Source organism: Diabrotica virgifera, chromosome 3 (genome assembly GCF_917563875.1).
Source record: "Diabrotica virgifera virgifera chromosome 3, PGI_DIABVI_V3a".
Lineage (NCBI taxonomy): Eukaryota > Metazoa > Arthropoda > Insecta > Coleoptera > Chrysomelidae > Diabrotica > Diabrotica virgifera.
The window spans coordinates 150,427,658-150,446,137 of NC_065445.1; the positions used below are offsets into that span (position 1 = coordinate 150,427,658).

Here is an 18,480-nt window from a genome sequence, read left to right on the forward strand (position 1 = left end):
AGCATAAATCGTTGAAGAACGTAAAGTTCGAATACTTGTTTTTGTATGGTTATTTTCGCAATTATTGCTATTTTGCAACAAGGGTGACTATTTTTTAAATTTTTAACCAATTCTATGTTGTAGGAAATTTAATTATGCAACTTTTATCTCAGTAAAACTTTTCTCGGAAATGAATACTTTTAAAGTTATAATCAAAAAACCAAGAAAAAAATCGAATTTTTCCTTCATTTTTTGACATTTTAATTATTTAAACAATGTTCCGGACCTTTTTGAGAGGGAGGATAACTCAAATATTATTATTTGAGTTATTTTCAAGCAATTTCTGCAAAAAGATTTGAGTCACCTCTCAACGTCCAAATGTACTAATATTTTTACAGATGCGCCCTGGTCTATAGTGCTTTAAAGTAGCATTTTTAACGCTCCAATGGAATGCTAAAAATTGCATTTTTAACACGGTTGTAGAAAAAATAATTTTAAATTCGATATATTTACCTGTACAGGTGTGCTGCGCAGTAATGAACGCAACCTGTATCAGTAGCCAGATGGCCGGTACGGTGTTCGAGGAAGCATAGGGAATAATATTATATTAAACAACCAGTTGTCAAAATACTTTTTTCCGACGTTGCTAGCTCTTGGTCCAATAGTTATAATAAATATAGGTAAATATAATACATACAGTAGGAAAATTGAAAGAATACCCATGAACGAACATATAAAACACGTTGTATTTTCCGGTCACCGTGTCACACAAAAAATTGGCCAGCGCAAGTACATGTAATAATTATTGTTTCATGTACTTGCACTGGACAATTTTCTTTGTGACACGGTGACAGGAAAATACAGCGTGTTTTATATGTTCGTTCATGGGTATTCTTTCATTTTTCCGACTGAAAATCTGAATATTTCTTACTTACCGAGCCGAGAGTGGAACGTAGAATTTATAAAAAGTAATATTTTACACAAGTGAGAAGAACAAAAATCACAGTATGGTATGAATTCACTTTTGACCGGTGAAAACAAACACATAATGTTTTACATAATAATGAAAAATTATGATTATGTACAATTTGCACTAGATAATAAGATAGGAATGTGTTGCGATAGCAGTAGCCGTTATTTTTTAACTGTTATTTCACTGAAGCTGTTTCACACTGTTACATCATTTTCATAATAACTGAAATATTCAGGTAGCTGACTACTTTTTTAGTTATTGTAGACCTATAGGAAGAAAAACTACCCGTGTCCTGTCTAGAGTTCACCTCCGTTTTTTTTAATTATTAACAATTTAATTTGTATGTAATTTCTACATACATTACATGCAATTTTATTATAAATGTATTAATTAATAAAGGGTTTACTTTGTTTAAACATTCCTTTAAAAAATTATTTTTTTCCAAATATCTATTTTCTTAATCATATCATTAATGATCATAGAAAGTTAAAGTATATTTTAATAAATAAATTATTTTTATTAAATAATAATTTATTGAACATAATTTATTCATTAAAATATACCTTAACTTTTTCTATGATTAATAATGATAGTATCATTACAAAAAATGGATTTTTGAGAAAAGATTATTTTTTCAAAAATTGTTTAAAAAAATTAGACGATTTATTAATTAATAAATGTCTAGACAAATTGCATATTTGTAATGTACACAAGAGTACATACAAACTAAAAGAAGAAATATCAAAATCCATTGAGTAGATCCCAAGATATAGAAAATGGTAGTAGTTTTAAGTTGCTTTTTTAGTTTTTGAAGTCGTGCATTTTTCGGCTCCCGCCAAGTAGCTGACAACTGTTTTAATTGTTGACCTATAGGATGAAATTTAGTGCAATCAACGCAGAAGCTCCCCTTCACTTACTATGACCAGTCATCATTTGCACTACATTTTTAAAAATTGGAGTAAAATATCATCTTTCCGAATACCTATGTAAGAAGATGTTTTCTACGGACAAAATTTTTAAAGTTATTGTAAATGTTTATAAACTAATATTTTTTACAATTTTTTATCTTTTCTTAATACATTTTGATACTATCACTTTTCTACTTTTATTTGGCATACGCAGAATTGTCCTATCTTCATTATTTTCTGTCATTTGTTATTGCAAAACAACGGTATCTGGGATAAACAAATAGAATAACTAACTTTTAAACTAATTAATGGATCGGTCTCAAATTTTGGGAGTTTGTTATGTACCCCAATACCCAACTTTGAGTAAAGTGAAACACTACAGTTCTAAGTTAGTTTTAGTAAAAGTTATTAATAAATAACGATTTTCAGTTATTTTGCAGTTTACGAAGCAACAAATTAACTTTTTGACTTTCAAATATCGTCATTTTGAAGGTTTTTCAATGTTCTAAAAAAATAAATTTTGTAATTTTATGTCAACTATTTAGTTTTTTAATTGAGTGCAAAAAATGGAAAAAAATCGCGTTGATTGCACTAAATTGTCAATAACTAAAAAACACGAACTCTAGGCAGGAAACATGTAAGTTTTCATCCTATAGATCAAGTCAACAATAACTAAAGAAGTCAGCTACCTTGATATTTCATTGTCCCGAACATGGTCTATTTCTTGCCTATTTCCCTGGCTGGAGTATTATATCAGTGCGACGACACGAATGTTATCTACTTGTAATAATACAGTTTGAAAATCCCAACTCTAACTCGATTTCCTACTGTAATCTTTAGTTTCTGCAATATGTGCAATATTGATGTGTTCAGTCAATTCACCGTCTTTGCCGAGCTTCTGGCGGCCCAATAATCACTAAATTTATAACTTCCGTTCTTTTTGGATGAATAGTGTTAGGTTTAAGATAACAGAATGCTATGTTTGTTTTATTTTTGATATGAATGCAATTTCTTTTATTTAGAAACGAATGCCCACTTCTATTTCATTGATGGATAAATGATGAATATACATATTTGTTATTCGATTTTAATTTTTAAATACAAATATTTTTTGTACAGTATTTTTGCCGCCCCAGGGGCGTCATTTGGTAGGGTTAGGGGAGGCAGTTGCCCCCCCCCCCCTGAAAATGACTGAAATTTACAAAAAATGCTTTCAGTTTTCATCATTACATCATATATAATGTATTGTATATTATATAATGCTTGCCCCCCCCCCAATCAAAATTTCAAATGACGCCCCTGTGCCGCCCTCTCACAGTTTGCCGCCCTAGGCAGCTGCCTATATTGCCTAATGGATAAAGCAGCCCTGCCGCTAAGTAATGGGTCAGGATCTAGAATCGAGTAATACTTCGGCCAAAATATTGCTCGGCTTGCACGACCACGTTTAAATGGAGCAACTCACTTTCTACAGTACCTAATAATTGAAGGCGAAGAGTCCTTATACACTTTTAACATTCGTTCATAAAGGCTATAGCGGGATAAGATGGTCAAAATTGCACCAGGCTCGATTCAGTTTTGGGTTTAGCCATTCGAAAATATATAATTGAAAACTCACTCAGCCAAGTTTTCAAGTCCCTAGGTGCTCCGGGGGGGCCGCTATAGAAAAAAAACGTGATTTTTTAAAAACATTTTTTTCCAGACGCTCCATTGCTGCAAAAAATCTGAAAAAATTAATGAATGCGTATCTTAACAACACAAAGCTACCTGATTTTTTTTCAAATCTTTAGCTTTAAAATTGAGCGCAGGAAAAATTTTTGAAATTTTCAAAAAAATTTTAGGTTATGTTGTAAATTTTTCGCCAACTTTAAAATATGGTTTTTTTGTGTATTTTTTTCCATTATTTCGAATGGCATAAGCATCATTATCATTTTCGACGTGGAAAATACCTAAAAATCGAAAAAACTTTTTTTTTGGCATTTTCTGACAACATACAGCTAAATTAATCATCATTTACATTTTTATATGTATTGTTACATTTACAATCAAAATCATCTATTAGAACTTATTTTTTTCCTACAGCATCCTCAAAAACCCCGTTTTTCAGCGTTTTTACTAAATAGCCTCAGAAATCAGTAAAAAAAATAATTCTTTTAACGTTTAAAAAATTAAAATTTTGTTGTTCTCGATAGAATGTAATACAATTAATACTTAAATAAATTATTTTTTTGTTTTGCACGATTATTTGAATTTCATATATAATAATATCGTCCCATTAAGGGTATCCTGCCATAGGCTTATAAAAAATCAATAAATTAATTTTTTTAACGTTTAAAAAATAAAATTTTTGTTGTGTTCGATACAAAAAAACCACTCCTCAAGTACTGCCGTCGAAGTCACTAACTATGTACTTAGTAATAAAAATCGTGTTATTAAACGTTAATGAGGAAAATTTTTTAACGTTTAAAAAATAAAATTTTTGTTGTGTTCGATACAAAAAAACCACTCCTCAAGTACTGCCGTCGAAGTCACTAACTACTTACATAATAAAAATCGTGTTATTAAACGTTAATGAGGAATTACTATATAAATAAATTACTAAATTATTTGAATTATTTAATTGCTTAAATAGTGCAACCTAAAGAGTGCAGTGTTTAAAGGGATTAATAAATTAATTATTAAAAAGTTACTACGTACTCATGAAATTACAAAATTCAAATTCAAATTAATATACAGTATGATGCAAAGGAAAGGAATAAATTCGTTATTTATTAAACTGTCGACTCTAAGGAAAAATCCCGAAAGAGGTCGATTTTTTAATTGTGATTTTTTGGCATATATATCATACTAGTAGTGACGTCATCCATCTGGGCGCGATGACGTAATCGATGAATTTTTTAATGAGAATTACGGTTATTTGAAAAACCATAGTAATAAAGAACTTTGTACCCCTTCAGTTTTTCGAGCAGGGAAGTCATGCTGCTTTTGAGCTTTAGTAAAATCCATTTATATCGACATTGTGCCGCATTTCAAAAGTATAATTTTAATGTTGTTCTAAAGCTATTTCCTTTGGTATTTTTATGATTAACTATTTATATGGGAAATTTTAATAAATAATTATGTAATTTTGAAGACTACATAATAATATATCAACTAGCGGACTATAGTTTCAGTAACTAAACAGAATGTCACTGAAGATGATCTCACTAGATACAAAATGTTCTGATGTTTTTCTATAATCTATAATATATTGATTTTTTTATAAGCCTATGGCAGGGTACCCTTAGTGGGACGATAATGACGATATTATTATATATGAAATTCAAACAATCGTGCAAAACAAAAAAATAATTTATTTAAGTATTAATTGTATTACATTCTATCGAGAATAACAAAATTTTAATTTTTTAAACGTTAAAAGAATTTTTTTTTTTACTGATTTCTGAGGCTATTTAGTAAAAACGCCGAAAAACGGGGTTTTTGAGCATGCTGTAGGAAAAAAAATAAGTTCTAATAGCTGATTTTGATTGTAAATGTAACAATACATATGAAAATGTAAATGATGATTAATTTAGCTGTATGTTGTTGAGTTTATGAGTCAAAAACTTCAGAAAATGTCAAAAAAACAGTTTTTCCGATTTTTAGGTATTTTCCACGTCGAAAATGATAATGATGCTTATGCCGTTCGAAAGAATGGAAAAAAATACACAAAATAACAATATTTTAAAGTTGTCGAAAAATTTACAACATAACCTAAAATGTTTTTGAAAATTTCAAAATTTTTTCCCGCGCTCAATTTTGAAGCTAAAAATCTGAAAAAAATCAGGTGGCTTTGTGTTGTTAAGATACGCATTCATTAATTTTTTCAGATTTTTTGCAGCAATACAGCGTCTGGAAAAAAATGTTTTCAAAAAATCACGTTTTTTTCTATAGCGGACCCCCCGGTGCACCTAGGGACTTGAATATTTGGCTGAGTGAGTTTTCAATTATATATTTTCGAATGGATAAACCCAAAACTGAATCGAGCCTGGTGTAATTTTGACCATCTTATCCCGCTATAGCCTTTGCTTTACCTTTAAACCTTCCAAAAATAAAAATTCAATCACTGCACGATACTTGATTATTTCCATTGTAAAAAATACTGTGACACATCGATACTAAATGGCTTCTAAAAAAATAATGAATTGGCAGATTGAAATAAAACTTCACATACGTTCATATGAAGAGTGTACCAACATAACAAAAAAAATTAGGCTAGTAGCAGCGCCCTCTCTTATCGAACCGCAAGACTTATTGAACAACAACTAGTACTTCCGATGTTCAACATATACGTTAAAGCATTGTTTGTGATACTGCAAGGGCAAGAAACCAATAAAAAACACTGATATTCACCTAGCTAACCAACTAAAGTTACACACACACACACCTCATGTTGTTTGTTCCGGTAAACCTTTCCGTTATCATTACATCGAAACAATATTACACAATTATGCAAAGCCATTTCCACATTCCTCGCTGATAAAAAAACCGTCAAAAACTATCTTTCATTTCCTTTTATCAGGGCCAAATGTTATGCAACAGCCGTTCATTCATAAAATAGAATAAATACATTCCAAGCGGTGCCATATCGGTGTTGTTTAAACATTTAAACTGCCTGTCTGCCTTCTTTGCTATGCTAGCTCATGTGTGTCTGTCTGTCATCAAAATGATCGTCGTCATTTTTTGTTTAATGTTTGTTCTTCGAGGTCCTTCCAATAAATTTTTTCTTTGCATAAACACGATTTATTTTTAGCTTATTTTGACATTTTAAAGTTGTTATTTCCCTTGTGTAACTTATATTGAATCCGTAAAAGGCATTGTTATACTCGTATGGTCCTTTATTATTGTCGTCGCTCCCTGACAACTACTTTATAGGAGAAACAACCTTCCTATATGCTGCATGTTTTTACAATTCTCCTTTTAGCCCATGTTAGCTAGTAAATGGGGAGATTAATATACATTATATTTTGTTCCTATTAGTAGTTATTTTAGGGATGGATCTGCTGCACCAGCTGTGGCGTTACATCCCATCTCAGATTGGTTTAGCTTAATTATTATTAATCTTAGAATTATTGAATGGTAGAAATTTGTTAAAAGAGTTGATAGATCGGAATCTAATGAATTGTTCGAGTTTTTCCGATCTTTTCGATCGGAAATAGGATGCGGCTCATTTTAGAGTGGCCAATACCCGTTCCTGGGCAAAATTAGAGCGACTGAGGCTGTGTGTCGCATTTAAGATGAAGACAGCCCTATATTTCGGCGCTATCAAAATAAATACAGATTTGAAGTTTTGCACAGTCATACATGTTGATTAGGCCTGGATCTCGTGTACCAAAAAAAGTTTATTAATAGCAAGCTGACAATTTGTTAATAGCTTAACGGTGTCTAGTCGGACAAACTTTGATGTACGAGAACACTGGAACAGGGGAAGTTTTAATTGTGGAACAGGTTACAGGTTTTGAACGTCAGATTACGAAAACGTCCCATGTATTTTGTCGGACAGAATTTCCAATTGATTTGTTACCCTTTCATTAAACTCTCATGCAAAAATCAGACTGCTATTTATCACCAACATAATTTCTGTCATTTGACATGTTCTACGTGTCGGACTTATTAAAATGCCCAACATATTTGTCGGACAAACATTTTTTCATAATATATAAAGTTTGCTATTGAATAAACTTAAAAACAACCTGCTAGTTTTCACAATCATAAACTTATCAGGATGTAGACCAGGGCGCATCTGTAAAAATATTAGTACATTTGGACGTTGAGAGGTGACTCAAATTTTTTTGCCGAAATTGCTTGAAAATAACTCAAAATAATAATATTTGAGTTATCCTCCCTCTCAAAAAGGTCCGGAACATTTTTAAATAATCAAAATGTCAAAAAATTAAGGAAAAATTCGATTTTTTTCTTCGTTTTTTAATTATAACTTTAAAAGTATTCATTTCCGAGAAAAGTTGTAAAGACATAAAAATTTCGTAATTGAATTTCCTACAATATAGAATTGGTTAGAAATTTAAAAAAAATAGTCACCCTTGTTGCAAAATAGCAATAATTACAACAAAAAAACATACAAAAACAAGTATTCGCATTTTACGTTTTTCATCCATATATGCTACACTTAGGACCTTCATATTTCATCCAGAAGAACTTTATGATACAGTAAAATAATACTGTAAATTTCATTAAGATCGGTTTAATAGATTTTGCAAAATAAATTTTGCAATCCAGCTTTCGCAAAAAAAAAAATTCATTTTTTCAAAATGTTACAGGACTGTAAATAAAGCAGATAGCAAGTTGAAATCTTTTTTGCTTATAGAAGTAGACTGTAACTTTCATTTGCAATTTGCAAAATTAAAATCGATTAACTACCACGGCGTCAGGAATTTTTTTAAATAAACATTAATTATTGGTGCTACGCGCAGGACAGCGGATAGTTTGCTCTGATTGGGCATTCCAATGACCTTTGATAATGATTGATACATTTTAATTTTTATTACATTTCGATATAAATAAATAAATTTGTTTATTGCAAAATAAAAACACATACGCTATCCTTTGAAATAACACTTTTTTTAGCAAAAACTTTCTTTGTTCATATATTTTAACTTAGAGAATAAAAGTTTATTATTTTTAAACATATGCAATTGTTTAAACAATATTTCACAAACAATAATAAAATTAGTTTGATTTTTGTGCAATTAAAATATTAAAATACAACAAAATATAGAGTAAGCAAATAATATATTAGATAAAGATTGGAAGAAATTTTGGTGGAAATCAATTTCTGTGAGTCAAACACCGCTGTCCTGCGCGTAGCACCAAAATTTAATGTTTATTTAAAAAATTGCCTGACGCCGTGGTAATTAATAGATTTTAATTTTGCGAATTTCAAATGAAAGGTACAATTTTCTATAAGCAAAAAAAAACTTGCTATCTGCTTTATTTTCAGTCCTGCAATATTTAAATGAAATAAAAATTTTTTGCGAAAGCTGGATTGCAAAATTTATTTTGCAAAATCTATTAAACCGATCTTAATGAAATTTACAGTGTTGTTTTACTATTACATAAAGTTTTTCTGGGTAAAATATGAAGGTTCTATGTGTAGCATAAATGGTTGAAAAACGTAAAATGCGAATACTTGTTTTTGTATAGTTTTTTTCGCCATTATTGCTATTTTGCAACAAGGGTGACTATTTTTTACATTTTTAACCAATTCTGTATTGTAGGAAATTTAATTACGCAACTTTTATGTTAGTACAACTTTTCTCAGAAATGAATAGTTTAAAAGTTATAATCAAAAAACCAATAAAAAAATCGAATTTTTCCTTCATATTTTGACATTTTGATTATTTAAACAATGTTCCGGACCATTTTGAGTGGGAGGATAACTCAAATATTATTATTCGAGTTATTTTCAAGCAATTTCTGAAAAAAAAATTTGAGTCACCTCTCAACGGCAATCTCAAAACAGATGCGCCCTGGACTAATGACAAGTTCCACAATTAAAATCACGTTCCACAATTAAAACATCCCCTGCTCCAGTGTTCCCATACATAAAAGTTTGTCCGACTAGACACCGTTAAGCTATTAACAAATTTTCAGCTGGCTATTAGTAAACTTTTTTTTTGGTACGCGGGATCCAAACCTAGATGGTTCACATTTTTTAAGATACTCGACTGAAATTTAAATTTTAAACGCAGCTTTCGATATTTTGCTTCGCGATAGAGATGTCGGCAAAAGTTATTTGAACAAGTTATTCCAAATATTATTCTAACCCCACACACCAAATTTCATTAGAAAATTCGCATTTTTAGTTTCTTCAAAATTTTGATCTAATCCAAGATCCTAAAACAAGATTGCAAGATCCTAAAACCTACAATTGCCTGTCCCGAGATGTATCTCGCGACAACAAGTGTATGTTTTAGAATCCTGACTACAAAATAAAAATACTGAAAAAACTAAGTGTGAATTTTCTCATGAAATTTGGTATGTAGAGTTTATTTGAAACAACTTTTCCAAATAACTTTTTCCGATAGCTCTAGCGCGAAGCAAAATATCGAAAATTCACAATATTTGGGGATTCGCAGTAGGTCGCGTTTAAAATTTAAATTTCAGTTGACTATCTTAAAAAATGTGAACCCTCTGCTGACTGTGCAAAATTTCAAATCTGTATTTATTTTGATAGCCGAAATATAGGGGTCTCTTCATCTTAAATGCGACACACTGTATATGCCTGCCCTTAACTACTTACATAGATTTATTTAGAAGTTCAATTTAAATTTAAAGTACTATACTAATTCAAGCAGTGAGAAAAATTATATTTTTTTATAACCTTGATGTCCCACGTTTTTTTTTAATTGTGGTAAGCATTTTTCGTTATTTTTTCTTTGTCGTTATGTAACAACAATCTTTTGTCTTAATAATTTTCTGTACAAATGAAATATTTTTGTTGCAGTCCTTTCTTCGGTGAAGAATTTCAGTTCGAGGTCCCTCGAAATTTCCGTTTCATCTCGATCTACGTGTTGGACCGGGATCGCCATCTGAAACAGGACAAGATGCTGGGCAAGGTGGCGATCCGGAGAGAGCAGCTGTCTTCCTATAACAATAAGGATCATTGGTTCCCTATCAAAGCGGTCGACGCTGACTCCGAGGTGCAAGGGAAAGTGAACATTGAAATTAAGTTCGATACGGAAGCGAACGTCTACAAAAGAAGGCTGCTAGTACAGGTATGGACTACAAAATTAATACAGTAGAACCCCGATTATCCGTGTGCGGATTATCCGGGCTGCGGATTATCCGTGCTATGATTTTGTATTACTTAAATTGCATTTTTGAGGTTTTATCAAAATAGCGTCACTGTAAATTACTCGACGGAAACTCTATACGCGGAGAGGAAGACTCATAATGAAAGATTTATTTGTTCTGTTGTCTTTTTATGGTAGGTATATATGTATGGATAGACGTACATATGTATTATAATAAGAAATAAATGTTCGGATTATCCGTGCCAACGTCCGGTCCCGAGGAGCACGGATAATCGGGGTTCTACTGTAATAGAGTTCTTTACTCATATTCATGTGATTCTTTTTTATAGTACCTATATAATTTTCGTGGTGTTTACAATAATCGCCAAATTTACGTTGCTAGACCAAAAATAAAAGTAAATGGAGAATTATCTACAACTTACAAAACAACTTAAAACAACGTAAAACAACTTACGTTTCGCCGATGATATGGTTATAATAGCTGAGGATCTAGAAATGACAAGAGAGATGGTACAGGAACTCGTTGGGGCTACAGAAAATGTAGGTTTAAATATAAACATCTCGAAAACAAAAATAATGACAAATTTGGTACCCAATCAGAACATCAGTATTGATGGTCAAGAAATAGAACTCATGGACAAATAATATAAATGCCTAGGACATGAAATTATGATTGTCAGGGATAATCGGACCCATGAATTGAAGAGAAGAATCGGTCTTGGGTGGGCAGCATATGGAAAACTGAGAGAAACTTTTAAAAGTGACCTGCCCACATGTCTGAAGAGAAAAGTATTTGATCAATGCGTTCTCCCAGTGTTGAAAGCCTCGGCTACCAAACTGAGAGTCACATAGAGAAGAATGAAACGATTCATGTTGGAACTCTGCGAGACAAAATAAAAAACGAAGAGGTCAGGAGAAGTACCAAGATGACTGACGTCATCGAAAATATAGCCACTAAAATGTAGATGGGCAGGACACATAGCTAGAATGACAGATGGGCGATGGACAAAGAGGTTATTGGAATTGTACAAGAATTCATCTGTACTCATTAGATATCTTTTAAAAACACCCTTTAATTATCTACGCTAATTTCTTTCGGTTATTTAAATGTCATCATAAACAATTCCAACCTTCTTTCGTTACATAAACATTGTTGACCTAGATCGTGAGGTGTACTTATACATACAGCCACTATAAACACTTTTCAGGGTCGACGCTGACTTTGCACTTTTAAATATATTTATACAACCAAAACATAATAAGGGAATCCTCATTACACATTCCACATTCGTCATTCTATTTTATTAGATGTAAGATTATTCACATTAAAAGATAGTGTCATCTACACTCCGCGAGACGACGTTACGTAGGTTGCTACCAGTTTGTACTCATGCGAGTATAATAAAACAACTTCAACAGTGAAACGACTATTAATCATTCCACCCCTCGGATAAGGGTTAACCACCCTTACCGGGAGAAGATAGCCCTAGTAATCCTGGACTATCATATGGCGATCCAAGACCAGGGAAGAAACTGAAGTAAACTGGTAAACGAGAAATGGAGAAAAACGTCAATGTTCTGGTACCTCGACCACCCTAGAATACAGTGTGGTATGTAGAAAGGATGGAGACAGCAGGCCTGACATGGAGCTAAATGGACAATGGTATGGAGATGGAACATCGTGGGACAATGGACAATGCCAGGGAACGTCGATCGAGAACTTTTGGTGATACGAACACAAACGTTTAAAGTGGTGAGTCTATATTTTGTTCTTATGGTATTTCCACGATATTTCTTAACAAATGAATGATATAGCAGTAATGTAAGGTATATTTCTAGTATTTTTATCTATTTATTTTTAATTATCTTTATGGGTATTATTGGAATTTTTTTAACACATATTAAAGTTATTCACATGGCATATTACCATTATTATTTGAGGTATATATTATTTATATTATTTATTACGAGGGTACATTTTTGCAATTTTTTTTATGATTTTAATATTTGCTATCGTAAATATACACTATAAATATAAATATACGATATAAAAATATAACAAATATACGCTATATGCATAATACATTTACATTATTATTCTAACTACTTATCTACAAGGGTTAATATAACGTTATTTATTATTGAACTTTTATTTATTATTATTGCAATTTTTTTTTACATATTTTTACCATATATTGACGTATTATTTTATCTCGTTATTTTTTACTATATATCTATATACTACATATCTATATACACCGTAAGACTATCGAATTTATATTTTCGCTAAGAAGTGCAGGAACTGAGGATAGAAAATTATGTATAAATGAGTAGCAACAAAGTTACTTGGGAAGATTTTGTCAAAATAGTTGAGGAACTTGCACAAGAAGTAGGAAGACAGAGCAGAAGGGTCTTAAAGAAAAAAGTACCGAAATCTAAGGACATACAGGAAGAAGTAACGACACAGCTAATTAAATCCTATAACAAGTTCACGCACTTAACTAAGAAAAACTGGGAAGCACTTTCGGACAAACAGAGGGAAGCGTGCAACAAATATTTTGGAAAAATCAGAGACAAAGTTATACGCTCATTTCAAGCAGTAAATGTAAGAACAGTGGTTCCAAATTCAATACATCAACCAATCGACGAGGAAGTTGAAGAGGAACAAAGCGACGAGGAAGTAGAAGAAGGAAAAAGCGACGAGGAAGTAGAAGAAGAAATAATTAACGACGAAATAAAAGAGGAAAAAGGTGACATAAAACAAGATATAACAATATTAAACATGGCTCTGACAATCAATGAATTTTTGAATATCGCAAGCAAGATATTGCCCAACGAGTTCGATGGAAGCGCAGGGAAATTACAACCATTTTTGGACGCATTAGAACTACTTGGAAAATTGGCAGAAGGTCATGAAGACACAGCTGTAACGCTAATAAAAACACGACTTACCAATAAGGCTAGGAACTTAATAACCACGGAAGATACGATTCCACGGATAGCTGAAGCACTGAAGAAAGAACTAAGAGGTGATAATCCGAAGAATTTAATAGCCAAATTAGCCAAGAAAAGGCAAGGGCATAGAGATGCAGCAGTGTACGCATCTAAAGTGGAAGAGTTAGCAGAACAATTAAAAGTAGCATACATAGCGGAAGGAATGCCACTGGAGTTAGCGAAGAAATATACGACGGAAACAGTAGTAACAACAATGAAACGAAACGTTAATGCAGAGAAAGCTAAGCTAATACTGGAAGCAGGTAACTTTACATCACCGCAGGAAGTAGTATCTAAATTTTTATCGATCGATACGACTGAAGAAAATGCACAAGGAAGAGTCTTAAATTATAGGACAAACTACGAGAATAGGAGAGGACAGCAGCAATACAGAAGAGGATACCGTAACAAATATGACAGAGGAAGAAGAAATAACTTCGGACAACGGAACGAAGGAGAAGCAACGGACAATCAACGAAATTATTCGAACAGAAGATACAGACAATTTAACAATCAAACATACAGAGGAAACCAGAGAGGAGGACGTAACAGGAACGTAAGGTTACTAGAGATAGAGGACAGTCAAGAAGAACAAGAAAACCAGCAGTTGGGGTTTTGAATGAACAAGAAGTTGGAAGCACACAGTCAGAAATAAAATATAACATTTACAACTTCGACCTGAACCTAACGAACTTTGTACGAATGAAAACAGGAATCCTTGAAAACACAAGCACCTTTATCATAGACACAGGAGCTGATATTTCAATACTAAAATGTTCACAAGATTTTATGAAGAAACAGGTGAAACCAAACACAAAGGCGAAAATAAAAGGAGTCACTAAAGGAGAGTTGCAAACAATGGGAGAAGTTGAGACAACACTAGAAGTAAAAGGAACTCGATTCGAACACATTTTTCAATTGGTAGAACCTAACTTTCCAATTCCAACAGACGGAATCATTGGGAGAGACTTTATTTCTAACTTTCAATGTATACTGGACTACGCAAACCTTAAAATGCACATTAAAGAGGACAACGATTGTTACATTAGTACGAAAATTCTGGATAATATAGATAATGACACCATAATAATACCACCACGATGTGAAATTTACAGAATAGTCAAAATTTTTCAAACGCTAAGGAACGACAGGATAGTGGAGCAACAAGAAATACAACCAGGAATATTCATAGCAAGAGCAATTATTTCAAGTAATAATCCATACATCAAAATTTTGAACACAACATACGAAACAGTAAATGTAGAGGCAAGCACAATCAGGACGTTGGACATTAAACTATTCAATATATATATAGACTAGTCAACGACAGCAAGGATAGGAAAAAAGAATTACGAGAATCACTGAAATTAGACATACCAGAATATATACGAGATAACTTAGTATCGTTATGCGAAGAATATGCAGACATATTCGCCCTAAGGCATGATATGTTAACCTGTAACAATTTCTACGAACAGAAACTAAGAGTTAAAGACCAAACTCCGGTATATATCAAGAATTATAGGACACCTCATGCGCAAACAGAGGAATTAAATCGACAAGTACAAAAACTAAGAGACCAAGGAATCATAGAACCATCTACATCCGAGTACAACAGCCTAGTAGTACTGGTACCGAAAAAAGCTATAGATGGAGGAAAAGCATGGAGATTATGCATAGATTTTAGACAATTGAACAAGAAGATAGTTACAGACAAATTCCCATTACCAAGAATAGATTCGATATTAGATCAACTAGGAAGAGCAAAATGGTTTTCAGTTATAGACTTAATGTCAGGTTTTCATCAAATACCATTAGAAAAGTCATCGAGAAAATACACATCGTTTAGCACGGAAAACGGAGCATTTCAATTTACCAGATTACCTTTTGGATTAAATGTAAGCCCGAATAGCTTTTCAAGAATGATGTCAATAGCATTTTCAGGATTAACACCAGACAAAGCATTTCTTTACATGGACGATATCGTAGTAATTGGAATATCCGAAAAACATCACCTAGACAACCTGAAAAAGACATCTGAGACATGTCGAAAATTCAATTTGAAACTTAACCCAGAAAATGTCAATTTTTTAGAAGGGAAGTAACATATTTAGGACATGATCTTTCTCAAGAGGGAGTATCACCCGACAAAGCGAAGTATGCAGCAATTGAACAATATCCGACACCTAAGACAGCGGAAGAAACAAAGAGATTTGTAGCATTTTGCAACTATTATAGACGTTTTATTAAAAATTTTGCGGAAATATGCAGACCACTCAACAGATTATCGAGGAAAGGAGTAGAATTTTTTTGGTCTGAGGAGTGTGAAAAAGCATTCAAAAAGCTTAAAGCATCTCTGACGAAACCACCAATTTTAAAATATCCTGATTTCAACAAACAGTTTATCCTAACAACAGACGCATCCAATGAGAGTTGTTCAGCAATCCTAAGTCAAGATTACAACGGAATAGACCTACCTATAGCATATGCATCAAGAAGTTTTAGTAAACGAGAATGTAATAAACCTATAATCGTTAAGGAATTACTAGCGATTCATTGGGGAATTAATTATTTTAAATGTTATCTATATGGAGCACCAACATTCAAAGTAAAAACAGACCATAAACCTTTGACACACCTATTTGCAATGAAAGAACCAACCTCAAAACTCACGAGGATCAGATTAGACCTAGAAGAGTATGACTTCGAAATAGAGTATATAACAGGGAAAAGTAACTACGCAGACAGCCTTTCAAGAATAACATTGCATCAACTAAAGAACCTATACATAGACAACACCCATATACTAGCTATAACAAGAGCTCAAGCAAGAGAAAAGGAGAAGGAAGCAAGACAAACAAAGGCTGAAAGTGAACTCGCACTACAGCCAGAAGCCACCAAACAGACAGTAAGGAAGGTACTAAATAATTTAGAGGCGCATAGACTACCAATTTTGTCCTTTGGATCAGAACTAATCTCACCAACACTGAGCATTAGGGCCAAAAACAAAATAAAATGCAGCAAAAGCATAGCCACAGGATTGGATCATTTCGATTTAAACCAAGAGTAGAAGAGAAGACACTTCAGGACACTTTGACCTTTGAACCCTAGCGATACAACATCGCGCGTGGCTGTCGATGCACCGCGTGACATGGTCCGATTTTGACGTATGGGGTGTCAAATGAAAGCGGTGGCGACACAGAAGCCAACTGTTACTTCTTCTTCTGTCAACGTTTAATTCTTCTTCTTTTCCGTATAGTGCCTAAGAAAACGTGACATTTGACGTATGACGTGACATTCGACGTAGGACGTGGCAAAGCGCTGACATTCGACACAGAACCTGGCATTAACCGTAGATATGTGACATTGTTCAGTTTTCCATCCGACATTTGACGTGCAACGTGACATTTGACGTAGGACGTGACATTCGACGCAGAACGTGAATGACGTGACGTGAATGACGTGACGTGAATGACGTGACATTTGACGTGGACGTGAATGACGTCAAATGTAGACAGAAGAAGTGACAGTTGGCTTCTGTGTCGCCACCGCTTTCATTTGACACCCCATACGTCAAAATCGGACCATGTCACGCGGTGCATCGACAGCCACGCGCGATGTTGTATCGCTAGGGTTCAAAGGTCAAAGTGTCCTGAAGTGTCTTCTCTTCTACTACCAAGCGTTGGCACAGCTTGATAAGCTGGCGGTAGAGAATGCAGTACGTAAAGTAAAGATATACGTAAATGATATTATTTTTAAATTGTGCACAATTGATGAATTTATTAAAGAAGGAAATAAAAAATTGAAGAATATAGAAATATACATATGTGAAGTACCAGAAACAATAAAAGATGACAAAGAAAAACACAGATTAATAGAAGAATACCATAATCACCCGATGTTAGGAGGACACGTAGGGAATAATAGACTAATAAAGAAGCTAAAGGCAAGATTCCGATGGAAAAATTTGGAAAAAGACGTAAGAAAATACGTTAAACAATGCCACAAATGTCAAATTAACAAACCGAAAAGAACACATGTCGAAGAGTTCGTGATATCGGACACATCTTCCAAACCATGGGACATAGTATACATAGATACAATAGGTCCATTCACTAGAAGTAATGAAGGTAATAGATACTGTATCACAATGTTGTGTGAACTGACAAAATACGCGGTCAGCATACCAGTGTGCAATAAAGAAGCAGAGACAATAGCAAGAGGAATCTTTGATCATTTCATACCAACATACGGACTCATGAAGCAAATAAGAACAGACCAAGGCACAGAGTATAAGAACGAAGTAATGCAGGAATTAACAAAGCTATTAAAAATAGAGCACAACTTTTCAACGGCATACCACCCACAGTCCATTGGAAGTTGCGAAAAACTACACAGAACGTTGAACGAGTACGTAAGAGCATTCATAGACGAAGACAGAGAAAATTGGGATGTGTGTTGCAGAATGTTCACATACTGCTACAATACAACCCCTAACGCGTATCATGGATACACACCGTTCGAACTGCTATATGACAGGAAGGTTAACCTACCGGAAGACCTTACACAGGAGATTCAACCATGTTACAATATAGATGCCTACTACAATGAGTTACGATACAAACTACAAAGCGCACACGACAGAGCCAGAACCTTCTTATTAAAACACAAAAAAAGCGGCAAGAAAAGAATAAGCTCAAAGCAACACCTCCAAACTTTAAAATAGGAGACCTAGTCCTGGTAAAAAGGGAAGAGAATGGTAAGTTTGATAGTCTTTATGTAGGTCCTTTCACAATAACAGAAGTAAATAACGTTA

General features: G+C 33.2%; 1 protein-coding gene across 1 annotated transcript in view; it reads left to right on the forward strand.

Annotated features, from left to right (window-relative positions):
- The window catches only part of LOC126882102 (GTPase-activating protein), a 317,689-nt gene that overhangs the window by 120,139 nt on the left and 179,070 nt on the right, over positions 1-18,480 (forward strand). The window contains exon 3 of the mRNA XM_050646950.1: positions 10,361-10,631. Within this exon, the coding sequence (XP_050502907.1) occupies positions 10,361-10,631 (271 nt within the window). The remainder of the gene's footprint in view (positions 1-10,360; positions 10,632-18,480) is intronic.